General features: G+C 38.7%; 1 protein-coding gene across 1 annotated transcript; it reads right to left on the reverse strand.

Annotated features, from left to right (window-relative positions):
• Window positions 1-5,166: 5,166 nt before the first annotated feature.
• Window positions 5,167-7,034, reverse strand: LOC135613417 (zinc finger protein WIP2-like). The gene is made up of 2 exons (XM_065110447.1): window positions 6,363-7,034; window positions 5,167-5,801 (listed from the first exon to the last, which is right to left on the reverse strand). The coding sequence occupies exons 1-2, from the start codon at window positions 6,891-6,893 to the stop codon at window positions 5,313-5,315; spliced, it is 1,020 nt and encodes a 339-aa protein (XP_064966519.1). The 5' UTR covers window positions 6,894-7,034; the 3' UTR covers window positions 5,167-5,312.
• Window positions 7,035-11,864: the final 4,830 nt, after the last annotated feature.

Here is an 11,864-nt window from a genome sequence, read left to right on the forward strand (position 1 = left end):
ATGGGCCTATGTTGGACGCGGGCTTTGGGCTCGTGTCGGGTCCAATCGGCCGAGTGCGAGCTGAGTCGAAGCACCAAATGGAAATGTGTCATCAATTCATTCCAAAGAGATACGATGGGACACTATAAATATAAGCAATGTTTTATTCCATGAGATTGGTTGACCGATCACATTACATTACAAAAACAGCACGAAGGCTTCTTCTTCTCCTTTGTTCCTCTTTGCGAGACTACTGCAAGCAGAAGGTAAAGAAGGAGAGAAGGGAGGCCCCGATGACGGCCCCGACGGCAGGGGCGACCGCGAAGGAAGCACTTGCAGGGCCAGGGGCGGGTGCCTCAGCTGCCAGTGCAGTGGTGGCCGAAACGGCAGCGACGAGGACGGCGCAGGCGATCTTCCCCATCTCCATTGGGTGGTTGTCTCTCCTTTTGCAGGACTGAGGAGGGAAGGGGAGAGGATGGAGGAGGGGGTCTTATAGATTGGTTTGGTGGTTGGGGTGCTCTCTTTGTGGCCTTTGGTTTTCTTGGGTGGTGGCCATGTTTTGTGAAGGGAAGAAGCTCTACGTGCATGCATGCGCATGGTACGTGGAAGACTACATTACCTGTTCTTCCTCATCTTTGACTTCCTGGAAATAGCATGTCTAATCTAAGACAAAGAATTAAAAGGACAGAGTTGAACTTTTTATTTTCCATCATGAAAATAAAAAGAACATTCAATTAAGAAACTCATTATTTTACAGTTAAATCAGAGTAGGTAGCTTTAAAACCCATTTTAATTAGCAACATTTTGTTCATGATCAATGGCAGTGGCTAAATCTGGTGGGGTTGAAGGAGCAACATCCAATCCATCCATCTGAAAACTTGGAATCGTAAGAGGATACAAGAGACCTAAAGATTCACGTAGGATCACTGCATGCAATAAGTATGAGAACATGGAATGCATGACCATGGTGCCGGAGCTGCTCCTCCAAAGTCTCCTCACACTCTTCCCCTTCCCCCCTTATTTAAGAGGCACACAGCTGTTGACGTCAAGATGGAATCCTCTACCTCTCTTTACCGAGCTTGAGACCTCCCTCTCCAGATCGTCGTGACAACTGATGGCGCGGTTCTCTGCTGCTGTGATGGCCGGAGCGGTGCTCCTGTGCGTGGTGGCTATGGCGGCCGCGGGGTACGAGAGCGAGAGCGACCTGCGTGAGCTTCTCGCGGATGCACCGGCGCCCATGCCCGTGGCTGCGGCCGGACTTCCGGCCTCCGCCATCACCATATGCTTCGTTCTTCTCTTCTGCCTCCTCCATCTGTAGATGCCAAGATGGTAGTATCATGTAACAGTGATACATCAACAACAATATGTATTCTTTTATCTCAACTATATACAAAGGTATAACAATTGGCAATCTATGCCATGCATTACATTTTTCTTTTTCTTTGAGCTTATTATTGTGCAATATATATATACACACACACACACACAATTTCCCTTTTTGCTTATATTTTTATATTTAGAAATTATTTAAAAAATATTACCTGGGATCAAAATCTATCTTTGTTACTTATTCTTTAAAAAAATATTATATGTTATTATTATTATTATTATTATTATTATTATTTTTAATATTTGTAAAATTATATTAAAAAAATTAGAGCTTTCAGGGGTTTTATTTTATAGGTGAGATTTTCAAAGGTAATCTTGAATTTCTCGACCACTTGCAATCCATGCATCTTAATATAGTATATAGATATTATAAATTCTTTGCTGAGTTCATTAGGGACTTTATTAGATATCCTCCCATTGCCTGCATTTTTATTGTTTTAGATGCCTTAAGAACAATGAGGATTTCCATATATTTGAAGTTGTTAGATGCTGTGATTGAAATTTCTTGGATTTGGAGATGAATTAATTGTCAGTGGAAGATCTTTGGAACAAGCTTAACAGCATAAATAATAAGTGGTAAACCCCAAGGATTAAGGCCATTAAGTTCACAAAAAGTAAAGATAAATTGCTGAAACACTAACTCAATACCTTTTAGTTTGAATTCTCTTTATCCTAGAGACTTACTTGTTCATACAAGTAAATGGAGAACTCTGATAGAACATGTGGCCCTGTGTGGTGTACTTTGTAGTATGAGCCATTTGGCAAAGACTTTATGCAGATCTGTCATATACCTGCAGATGCATGACTCTTCATTCACAACCTAATTTGATGATTGATAATGAACCATCCAAGTACTTCAGGTATGATTTCATGTTTTCATATGAAGTTTCAATCATCTTTAAAGTGGTTTTGGTCTCTTTCTTCCTGGGGAAAAGAAGAGCCTTTTTTTCCTGCCTGACTGGATTCTTCAATGTCCAATGACTGTGTGAGATTTTTCGGGCATTTAAGGTCTTGCTTTTACAACAACGCTTCTCTTCTCCACCATGCCACCCATTCCTTCACTGGAGAAATTTGATGTTGTTGGAGGATAAAGATGCCATCAACTAAAGTGGAAAAGGAAGCAAAAGTCTTCTTCTATCAAGAACTTTGTATACTTTTCTTGAAAGAGAGTTGCTTTGTTGAATTCACAGTGCCTAAACTGGAGCTTTTGCTATGCTTTCCCTTTCATGTCTTGTCATATGTTGAATATATAATTGATTTACCACCATCATTTTGTTTTCATGCTATGCTACTCTGTTTGCCCATGATATGAGATGGCTCACTCAAGAATGAGGCATGAGGATTGAGCAAAAAAGCTCTGAGATGATATCATCATCACCACCAAAAATTCCAGTTGGAATGTGCTGTGTACTCCTTGGAAGTAGACCAGGCTTTCTGAGTAAACTCTGTGAAGTGCATGATACTGACAAAGGAGCAGTACCTGCACTGCAGTGAGTTTTGGCTTAACACTGTGGATGTGGAATTCATTTCCTTCCACTGTAGACTGCCTCATCATCCAAGCAATCTGAGTGAAAGAGGCAGAATGGATAGTCTGAATGCACCAAATAACTCTCAGTGATCCCAGAGACACATCTTTCACATCATCCCTTTCAAGCATTTTGTTCAACATTTCTGAATTTTCAGTCAAACCATGAGAATTCTCCAATGTTTCTACTTCCAATGCTATACCAAAGCTTGGAGAAGAAGGGATCATACTTCAAGAATAAAGCAAAAGCAGCATTGTCAAATATGTAGATTGCCAAACAAAAGAAAACACAGAACAAAAAGGAAAAGAACATAGAACACTGCCCAAAAGAATCCTTAGTTTAGTGAGGCTGAGAGTGGTGACAACTGTTGGCACTGTGGATGCATGGTTTCACTCTTTGAATGGATTCTCTTTCAGCTCTTTTAATCTCAACCATCATATTCTGGTCGGTAGAGTACAGTCCAGTCTGAAACATACTGTCTTGGATCTTCAAAAATCCTGGCCACACAGTGGAGTGCATGTGAAATCAATCAGATGACCCTGATGGTTCTATTACTGAAACTATTCTTGGACCCAGCAAGAACAAGGAATTGTTGGAATCCAATCATTCATCAGAGAGATGATAGTTCTTTGTCACTGGAACACACCTAATGACAGGGAAGGATGTTTCCTTTGGGTACTTAAAAGAAGGGCTTCTACATATATCCTTGTAAATTTTGGAAATATATATCCCTTCAAATATTAACATCCTCCACATATACCACCACCATTAATTATGAAAATGTGACATTGATCTGATCAAAGTGTTTCAGTGTATGATTGTGTATAATCTAAAATGAATGTAAGAACTGGTGCATCATTGATTATTAGTTTATTGATCCAATGAAAAGGGCCTTTTTCACTGTTCCAAAATAATGTTAGAATGCATGTACCTGAGATATATAACATTTAGCAAGTTGACAAAGTTAGGCTTCACCAATAGAGTCTCAATGTTCCTGAAATAATTCATAATGGAGTCATGAAAATTAGGGTCAATCCAATCAAGAGAAGGTTTCTTCTCTTGCACAACCACACATGTCCATTTACATGCATGAATGCACACAAACATAGGTGGAAAATTACATGGATTATTATACATATGTTCCACTCTATCTCACCTTCAGCTTACTTTATATGGTGTGTCCTTCAAGCAATAAGGCATTTTAACAACAATGGCCACCTAGTCTTGCTTTGCATGAAGCCAAAAACTGGTTGCTGATAGACATATTCTCATAGAACAATTTGCAATTAATTTCCTTATTTCCATCTTACTATTGAGTTGCAGTCTCTTAAACCATTTATTTTATATGATAAAGTATTGCAGACATATTGCTTGGATTCTTAGAGAAATGGCTATTGAATGAGAGAAATCTTGGTTTGGCAACATGAAATTATTTTATGCTATATCTTTCATCCTAGTGAAGCTCTCACTAGTGGTTTTTTACTCTTGGATTAGGCTTAATGGCCGAACTAATTCTTGTGTTATCTCGGGTTTGCGCTCTTATGTTTGTCTTATCTTTTCTCAGTTGTTATGTTGTGTGATAATGATTTTGATATAGGATTTTATTTAGGTTGAATCACAGTGCAACATTTTGATATTTCATATTTTGGTACAGAATGAAAAAAAATTGTAAGGCTTTTATTGTCACTAAAAAAAGAAGAAGAAAAAAAGATAGAAATGGAGAAAAAGATAGAGAAAACATGCAAGTCTGAGAACTTATGGAGCCAAACCTGTGACTGTGTATCTGTAGAGTATCAATCTGACCATCCTCTACAGTCCCACAGGTATACTGAAGATTGACTGGTTGTGGTTGAAATGACTCCTCTCTCTCTCTCTCTCTCACACACACACACACAGACACACACATTCTGTGTGTGTCTAGTTTCAAAAGAAGATAGCCATGACACATTTCATGTACATAAACCTGAATTAAGTTCCATAATCCACACACCAAATGAGTACTTTCACATAGTGTTTGAAGGAAGGTATGCTAATCATTTGATGTATACATATATGTAGCCACTATCCAATGCATAAAGCAACATGTGAGCCAAAAGCAGTAGCTTGTCTGCAGAATCTAAAAAGCCTACCAAACTGCAAATGTTAAGGTACAGTCTTATGCCCCATTTGACATGCATGACAGATCAAAAGGAAGGAAGAATGAAAAGACTCGGTCTGGTGAAAAGAAGGATCCATGCAACGTTCCTTAGAGTGAGGTTAATAGTAGAATCTCTCCCTATTGCCATGTATCGATCTTTATTTACTGGCTTAATAGTAGAAAGGAGAGAGTAGGAGAAGGGATCTATGGTGAGGGAACACTTAAATCTAGAGAGACAAAGGAAGAAAAAGGAAACAAGCATGGCATGATGATATAGTTCATCACCTGCGACCCAGGAAGCCGTGTTTCCTTCCCTTGTAGGACTGGAAACCATCTTGTTCGATCTCCGACGATGTCTCCTCCTCCTCCTCCTCCTCCGCTGCCTCCTGGAAGCAGTCGATGCCGTACGCGGCGTGCCCACTGCCGAAGGACTTGATATGATCCTTCAGTGACCTCTTGTGCTTGAAGTCTGAGCCACAGATGCAGTACCACAGCTTGCCGCAGTTCTTCTCATGGGTCCTCCAGTCGCCTCTGACCGCAAAAGCCTTGCTGCACTTCCGGCACACGAAGGGCTTGATTCCGTGCCTCCTTTTGTAGTGAGTTTGGAGGGTCCTGAAGTCCTTCAATGGCTTTGATCTCGGATGGTCGATGTTGTTGGGGCAACCGGGGGCGCAGCAGTAGCAGGGAAGCCTCAGCATCGCCGTCGGCTGGATGCCTCTCAGAGACTCGGGTCCCTTCCGATACTGTGATCCATGTCCCCACATATGCATCTGGCGATGAACACGTACAATTGCCAAGCACAGATCATTACTTGAGGCAAAGGATTATTCTAAACATAAGAGTAAAAGAGAAGTCAAGAGAGTGCTTGTTGACATTCCATGATGATCTACCAAAAAGATAACAAGCAGATGGAGAATGTTATTCTTATGTTGTTTTCTGAGAGTACTGTAGTGATAAAAGGATGCACTCAGCTTTTGGTATTGTAGTGTTGGCAAGCTGGCCTGCCAGTTGAAGAACTTGAGAAACGAAATCCAACATAAGATTCAATTGAGTTATCATACACAAGACAAATGAAGAGAGAGAGAGAGAGAGAGAGAGAGAGATTATATCTCAGTGAACTGCGAGTGCAGAAGATCACATATTTCTTGATATATATTCCATATGTGCACTGAAAGGACTGGAAAATCTTTGCAGTGTACCGTGCAACGCATCAACCAATCTCCAAAAGCACAACAAGCAGATTGGAGCATGATCCATGCGTAGTACAATCACAGGAAGGGATAGGTTGCAATCTTAGTCTCAATTAGGCCAGAATTGGGACAAAGGTTTACCTGCATGTTGTTGTATCTATTGAAGGTCTTGCAGCATACTGGGCAAGAGAACTGGGTTGGACCAATTAGGATCTGGGTAGGGGTGGGAATCCAATACTGTCCCTTGTTGATCCTTCCTATAAGATCGATAGGGTAAACCACATCGTCTTCATCGTCGCCACCTTGCTCTTGCTTTCCCCCACTAGTATCCTCTGGAGTTGAAGAGAATCTTGGCGTCAGATCCACTGCACCAGGACTGGGAAGGCCTATGTGCAGAGACACAGTCACAGCATCAGCTTCACCATCAGTGTCCACGGCGGCCTTGACCTTTCCACCTTCATTAACGGCACTGCAAGAGGAGCTGTTTTCCACCTCTTGGTGCCTCGTAGGGCTGAGACTGAGGAGAGGGAGGGCCTCCCTCACAGGAGGAGAGAGGGTCTGGGGAGGGAGGCAGGAGTTGGTGCCGCCATGGCAGAACTCAGAAAATGGGTTACAGGAGAAAGGATACTCTCTGCGGAAAGCTTTGAAGGGATCAGCATAGGGATCTGCCATGGTTGGAGTTGTCGAGAGTAGAAAGGAAGATCTAATGGATGTTTGCCTCTTCACTAAGAGAGAGAGAGAGAGAGAGAGATGATCACGAAATTGCAAAGAATAGTAGAAATGGCATCAAAGAAAGAACAATCAAGAGGAGGAACCTTGGGAACAGTGGGAAATGGAGGCAAAAGAGAAGAGATCAAGAGGATAAGATCCTTGAGATATATTAAAGAACAACACTTGGGCTTTCAGAACAAGTCTGGTTGGAGCATATGAAGTCCATGTAGATCTTCTTTCTAAACATAACTTTAGAAATATAGAGCACACAGTAAACACCCACACCAAGTCATCACAAACAAACAAGCAAGAGAAAAGGAAACTTTAAGAGAATATTTACCCCAAAGACAAGGAATGAGACTTGGTCTAGATGCTGTCTGCACCCACTAAGATTAGAGAGAGAGAGAGAGAGAGAAGGGAATGGTTTGAGTCTTGATTTGCAAGATTCTGTGTGTAAGGGAATGGTTTGAGTCTTGATTTGCAAGATTCTGTGTGTTTCCTTGCTATCCTCAAGAGGTTGAATGCAAATCTATGTTATTCTTCCCATTTGTTCCATTGTATGGATGCATAATTTATTTGTTAGTTTTATTAAATTTGGATTTTTTTCATAAAATATTTGAGCTGAAATTAATAATAATATAATCATTAAATTCTATCTGAGACTTAGACCACTTCTGATATTAGACTAAATCAGAGTATTATAATCTTTGTCATGTAAAAGCTTTGCCAAGGCTCTAACTCCATGTCATGTCATGATGTATCATCTGATTACAGACAGACAGTCCTTTTTTACTCAAATTCCTATGATGTCAATTATTATGATCCAATTTAGTAGGATAATTGATATATTAATTTCATTGAGTCTGAATCATTGATTTAAGATATTTAAATTAAATTTAATAATAATACACCCATCAAACTCTAAGCTTAATCTTAACTTGCTTAGGATGTGAGATAAAGATCTCACACAAAACCAAAGCATGCAATAACATCTACCAACTTCTTAGCATTAATTTGTCTGTGAAGTACAGTTCTATGCTATCCTGTCATCACAACTAATCACTGTGATTAACAATCTCCATAAAATACTTTTAGATTCCATCTGTAACTAATTAATACTATCATCGTTAACATCCTAAAATCATGTTATATCATAGATTGTGGTAATCAATAAATATAAGCTGTAACTACATGCAAAAAGGCATACATATCATAGATTGCTATTTCTTGTACCATTAAGAGGGATTGTTTTAAGGGGTATAAACAATCAGTCATTGTAAGAAAAATTAAGATTATATAGTGACAAAAGTATTTTTCTTCCTGCAATACTCACAGTAAATGAGAAAGAAGGACCAAACACATAGGAGTGCAGATGAAGAAAGGGAAACAGTGCTCCTGTTTCCCAATGAACTATTTGTCTTCTCCTTCAAAGTTGACATCATAATGCACAGAGAACAAGTGAAAGATAAACCTGCAACCCTCACTGATATTCCAAAAAGCTGGTCCTCTTCTGCTACAACTAGAATTAATTTCTCTCTCTCTCTCTCTCTCTCTCTCTCTCTCTCTCTACACCTCATGTTCCCTTATGATGTTTTAAATGCCAACAGTACTATTCTTCTTGTGTACTGTAGAAGCTGGAGAAGAAGCACTTGTCAAGGACACACTCATCTCCAACCACCACACAAGGTTCAAGGTATAAGTGAGCAGACAAACAGTGAGGGCATTTAGTGAGAGGAGGAAGCAGCTCCACAGATGCCCTGGGGTGCACAGTGCTGTAGTTGAATCAAGAGAGAGAGAACTGGTGGTTCATTGAAGACAGAGAGGCTGCATGGAGTACCACGAGAAGTAGAAGGGAGAGGGTTGGAAGAAAGGTGCTGTTGCTGCAGGCGCGGAGAGCAGTGACATCCCTGTCAGGGGTCAGACTTGATGCAAGGGAAACACACATTTCCTGCAACTCACACCTAATGCACTGATGTCTATGTTGGGAGGGGTACATATGACAGTGATTTGTGTGACCAATAGAGAGTCTTGAGTCCCAGTTGCTCGTGTTAGGGAAGAAAGGAAGACAGGAGCAGTTCCACTGAGAAAGATCAGAGTTTGAAGTTTGAATTATGATGGGCATATCAAACTTTATTCATACATAGTGATTACTGTATCACCAAGGAATTAAAGGAGGAGACAGATATAGATGCAAGCTAAGGGAATGCCATGAGAAAGTCCAGTTTGTTCTTTACCACAGCTTTATAGCTACAGTTCTTTTGATATATGCTTCTCAAAAGCCAAGAAAATTCAGACTGGCCGGCGATCTTTTAGCTTTTCCATCAATTACTCGACTTTGTTTTTCCTACTTTACATTGAATTCATTTCTTACATTCAGAAAATCTTTGTTACTAGAATGTGTTCTCTTCAAGTTATCTGAAACCATTGTAGTTTGATCTCTGTGGCCCATGCTTCTGAAACTGTTCTTCATTCAGGTTGGTATCTTTGCAACTTGCTCATCATACTCTTTTCTAGTCCATTGTTCAGAGACTTGTTCCTTCCCTCCCCAATTTGATTACTTGTGAGGCAAGGAAGCATCAAGAATTCAATCACAAGTCTGAACTAAGTTCACTTTCGTGAGAATTCATATATATTAGTGGTTGATTCTTGTGACAGAGCACCCCAAGACATGAAGAAGAATATGTACACTTTCTGATTCACTCAAGATTGTCCTAGCAGCACAAACAGCTGAAAGAGAGATTAAGCCCTACCAAGAGAGGAAGGAAGCCTTCACATTGGCTGCTTACAGGTCATGAATGATGGATGCTCTATCACCTTGTTGTGGACAAGCACAGGACATGGATTTTGCATCATCCATGAACTAATAGTTGGTAGGAGCACATACATGAAAGGATCATTTGGAGATGGAACCATTCAACTCTGATTGATTTGTTCTTTCAGATATAGTTCAGATCATACAAACTTCAAGCAAATCTAACTGTGAAACAGGTAACTCTCCTCTTGATCTGATAATGTTTTTTTTCTGGACCATGAATCAAGATTCCTTTTGCAACTGGTTTGATTCTTGCTTACTTGGTATCTGTGCTTATTCTTGTAGGAATGTTTGACATGCAAGGAAGCAAAAACAGATCATTGGTGCAGGTTCAACTATGGGACACATACTTGAGCAACAGGCAGTGAGAAAGACACAGAATTTATATGTGGCTTTCATGTGCATGACAAAAGAAGGGACTTGCAATTCAACTCTCTCCTCTATAAAATGAGACAAGAGGCTACATGGCATTGAGAGAGAGAGAGAGAGAGAGAGAAAAGGTTTTGAAATTAAGAAAAAAAAATAAAAAATCAATAATCGAAGAACAAATTCAAAAAACCAATAAAAGATTTACTTGCTTAGGAATTTTTCATCTACATCTACCAAATAAAATAAAATTTGTAATCATGTGAGATCAAATTATAAAGTCATGTCAATTAACCTTAACTCAAACACAAATTCCCTACTACATTCTCTCATATAAAATTTGAAGAATTTATATCTCTTTTACTCAATCCTCTTCACATCCACACTTACCTCCACCCCCCCTATTTTCCTTTCTCACATCTTCTCCTCCACCAAGATCTATAGATATATGTGATACTTATACAATAATCAAAGCCTAAATCAGAAGTTTTTCTCTTCTAGTAGGAGCTCAGAATATTAAGAAATCTAAAAATATTTGTCAACCTAAACAAGTAGTTCTTTGTAAATTAAATATTACTTTCATTTGAAATTGATATGATACCAATTACATTGGTCCTTGTAACTGGTTTCTTCTCACAAGGAATGTTATCTGCATGTAAAGTTGTAGGTCTGTTAATTATTGGAGGAAGATGTAGTAAATATGTAACTAGATACATGTCCTTGCTACAAATAAGTCCTGATTATAAAGTGTTTATTGATCGCTTAGTAGATTATTAACACACCGTACACTTTAAGGTCAACTTGTTCACTAACTTGAGTTTTGAAGGGGCACTATCTAGTGTGTCTACGATGTAGTTTTTACAAAGTTCGAATAACACTTAAGGAGTTCGCTTTGAGATCAATTCAAATAAGGAACTAGGTTGGATCCGACTCAACTTGAAGATTAGATAACCACAAACAACCCTAACAATTGAATATAAGTAAGAGTTTAGTTTGTAGAATGATGTAGCCTCAACATGAATTCTTTCATGAGAATGAACAAATCTCCTAATATATAATTCAAATAAGTGAAAGAAATAATATAATACAAGAAAATACATAGAGACACAATCATTTATATGGTTCATCCAAATTAGACTATGTCCGCAGATCAATTATAAATCTTTATTATAGGGAGGATAAAATTATAAGTGTATAGAAAAATAATTTCTTACGGCCTCAACTTTCAATTACTTCACACATACATTTCTTAATAGAGTTTCTTTCTATTTATAGTAGTGCGTGCAATTCAAGAAAAAAAAAGAGATAGCATGTAACCCACTAATTTAACAGGCCCTAAACAATTCTAATAATCTGTAGTCATAAAACAAATAAGTGATTATAACCTCTTTTATCAAGTTAAAAAGATGACTTTTAATAATACTTTCTTTAAGTCAAACACGGCTTTAACAATCTCCTACTTGAAGATTGAAGATTGATTTTAATCATGTATTTACACTAGATCAATGCAACAAACTTAGCATTCCCCCCTACTCATGCAGTCAATCGAAGTTGAACACAAATTCAATTTATCAATGGTCATTGTCCTACTTAGCATATTAATAGGGTTTCCATTTTCTTGAATCTTCTTAAGTTTAAGAGCTTTATCTTCTAGAAGGAACTAAATGAAGTGATACTTCATTTGGATATACTTTATTCTAGCATAAAAAGAAATTTTTTTCAAGAATTAAGTACTTATAACCATCGAGAACTCT

This window comes from Musa acuminata, chromosome BXJ2-6 (genome assembly GCF_036884655.1).
Source record: "Musa acuminata AAA Group cultivar baxijiao chromosome BXJ2-6, Cavendish_Baxijiao_AAA, whole genome shotgun sequence".
Lineage (NCBI taxonomy): Eukaryota > Viridiplantae > Streptophyta > Magnoliopsida > Zingiberales > Musaceae > Musa > Musa acuminata.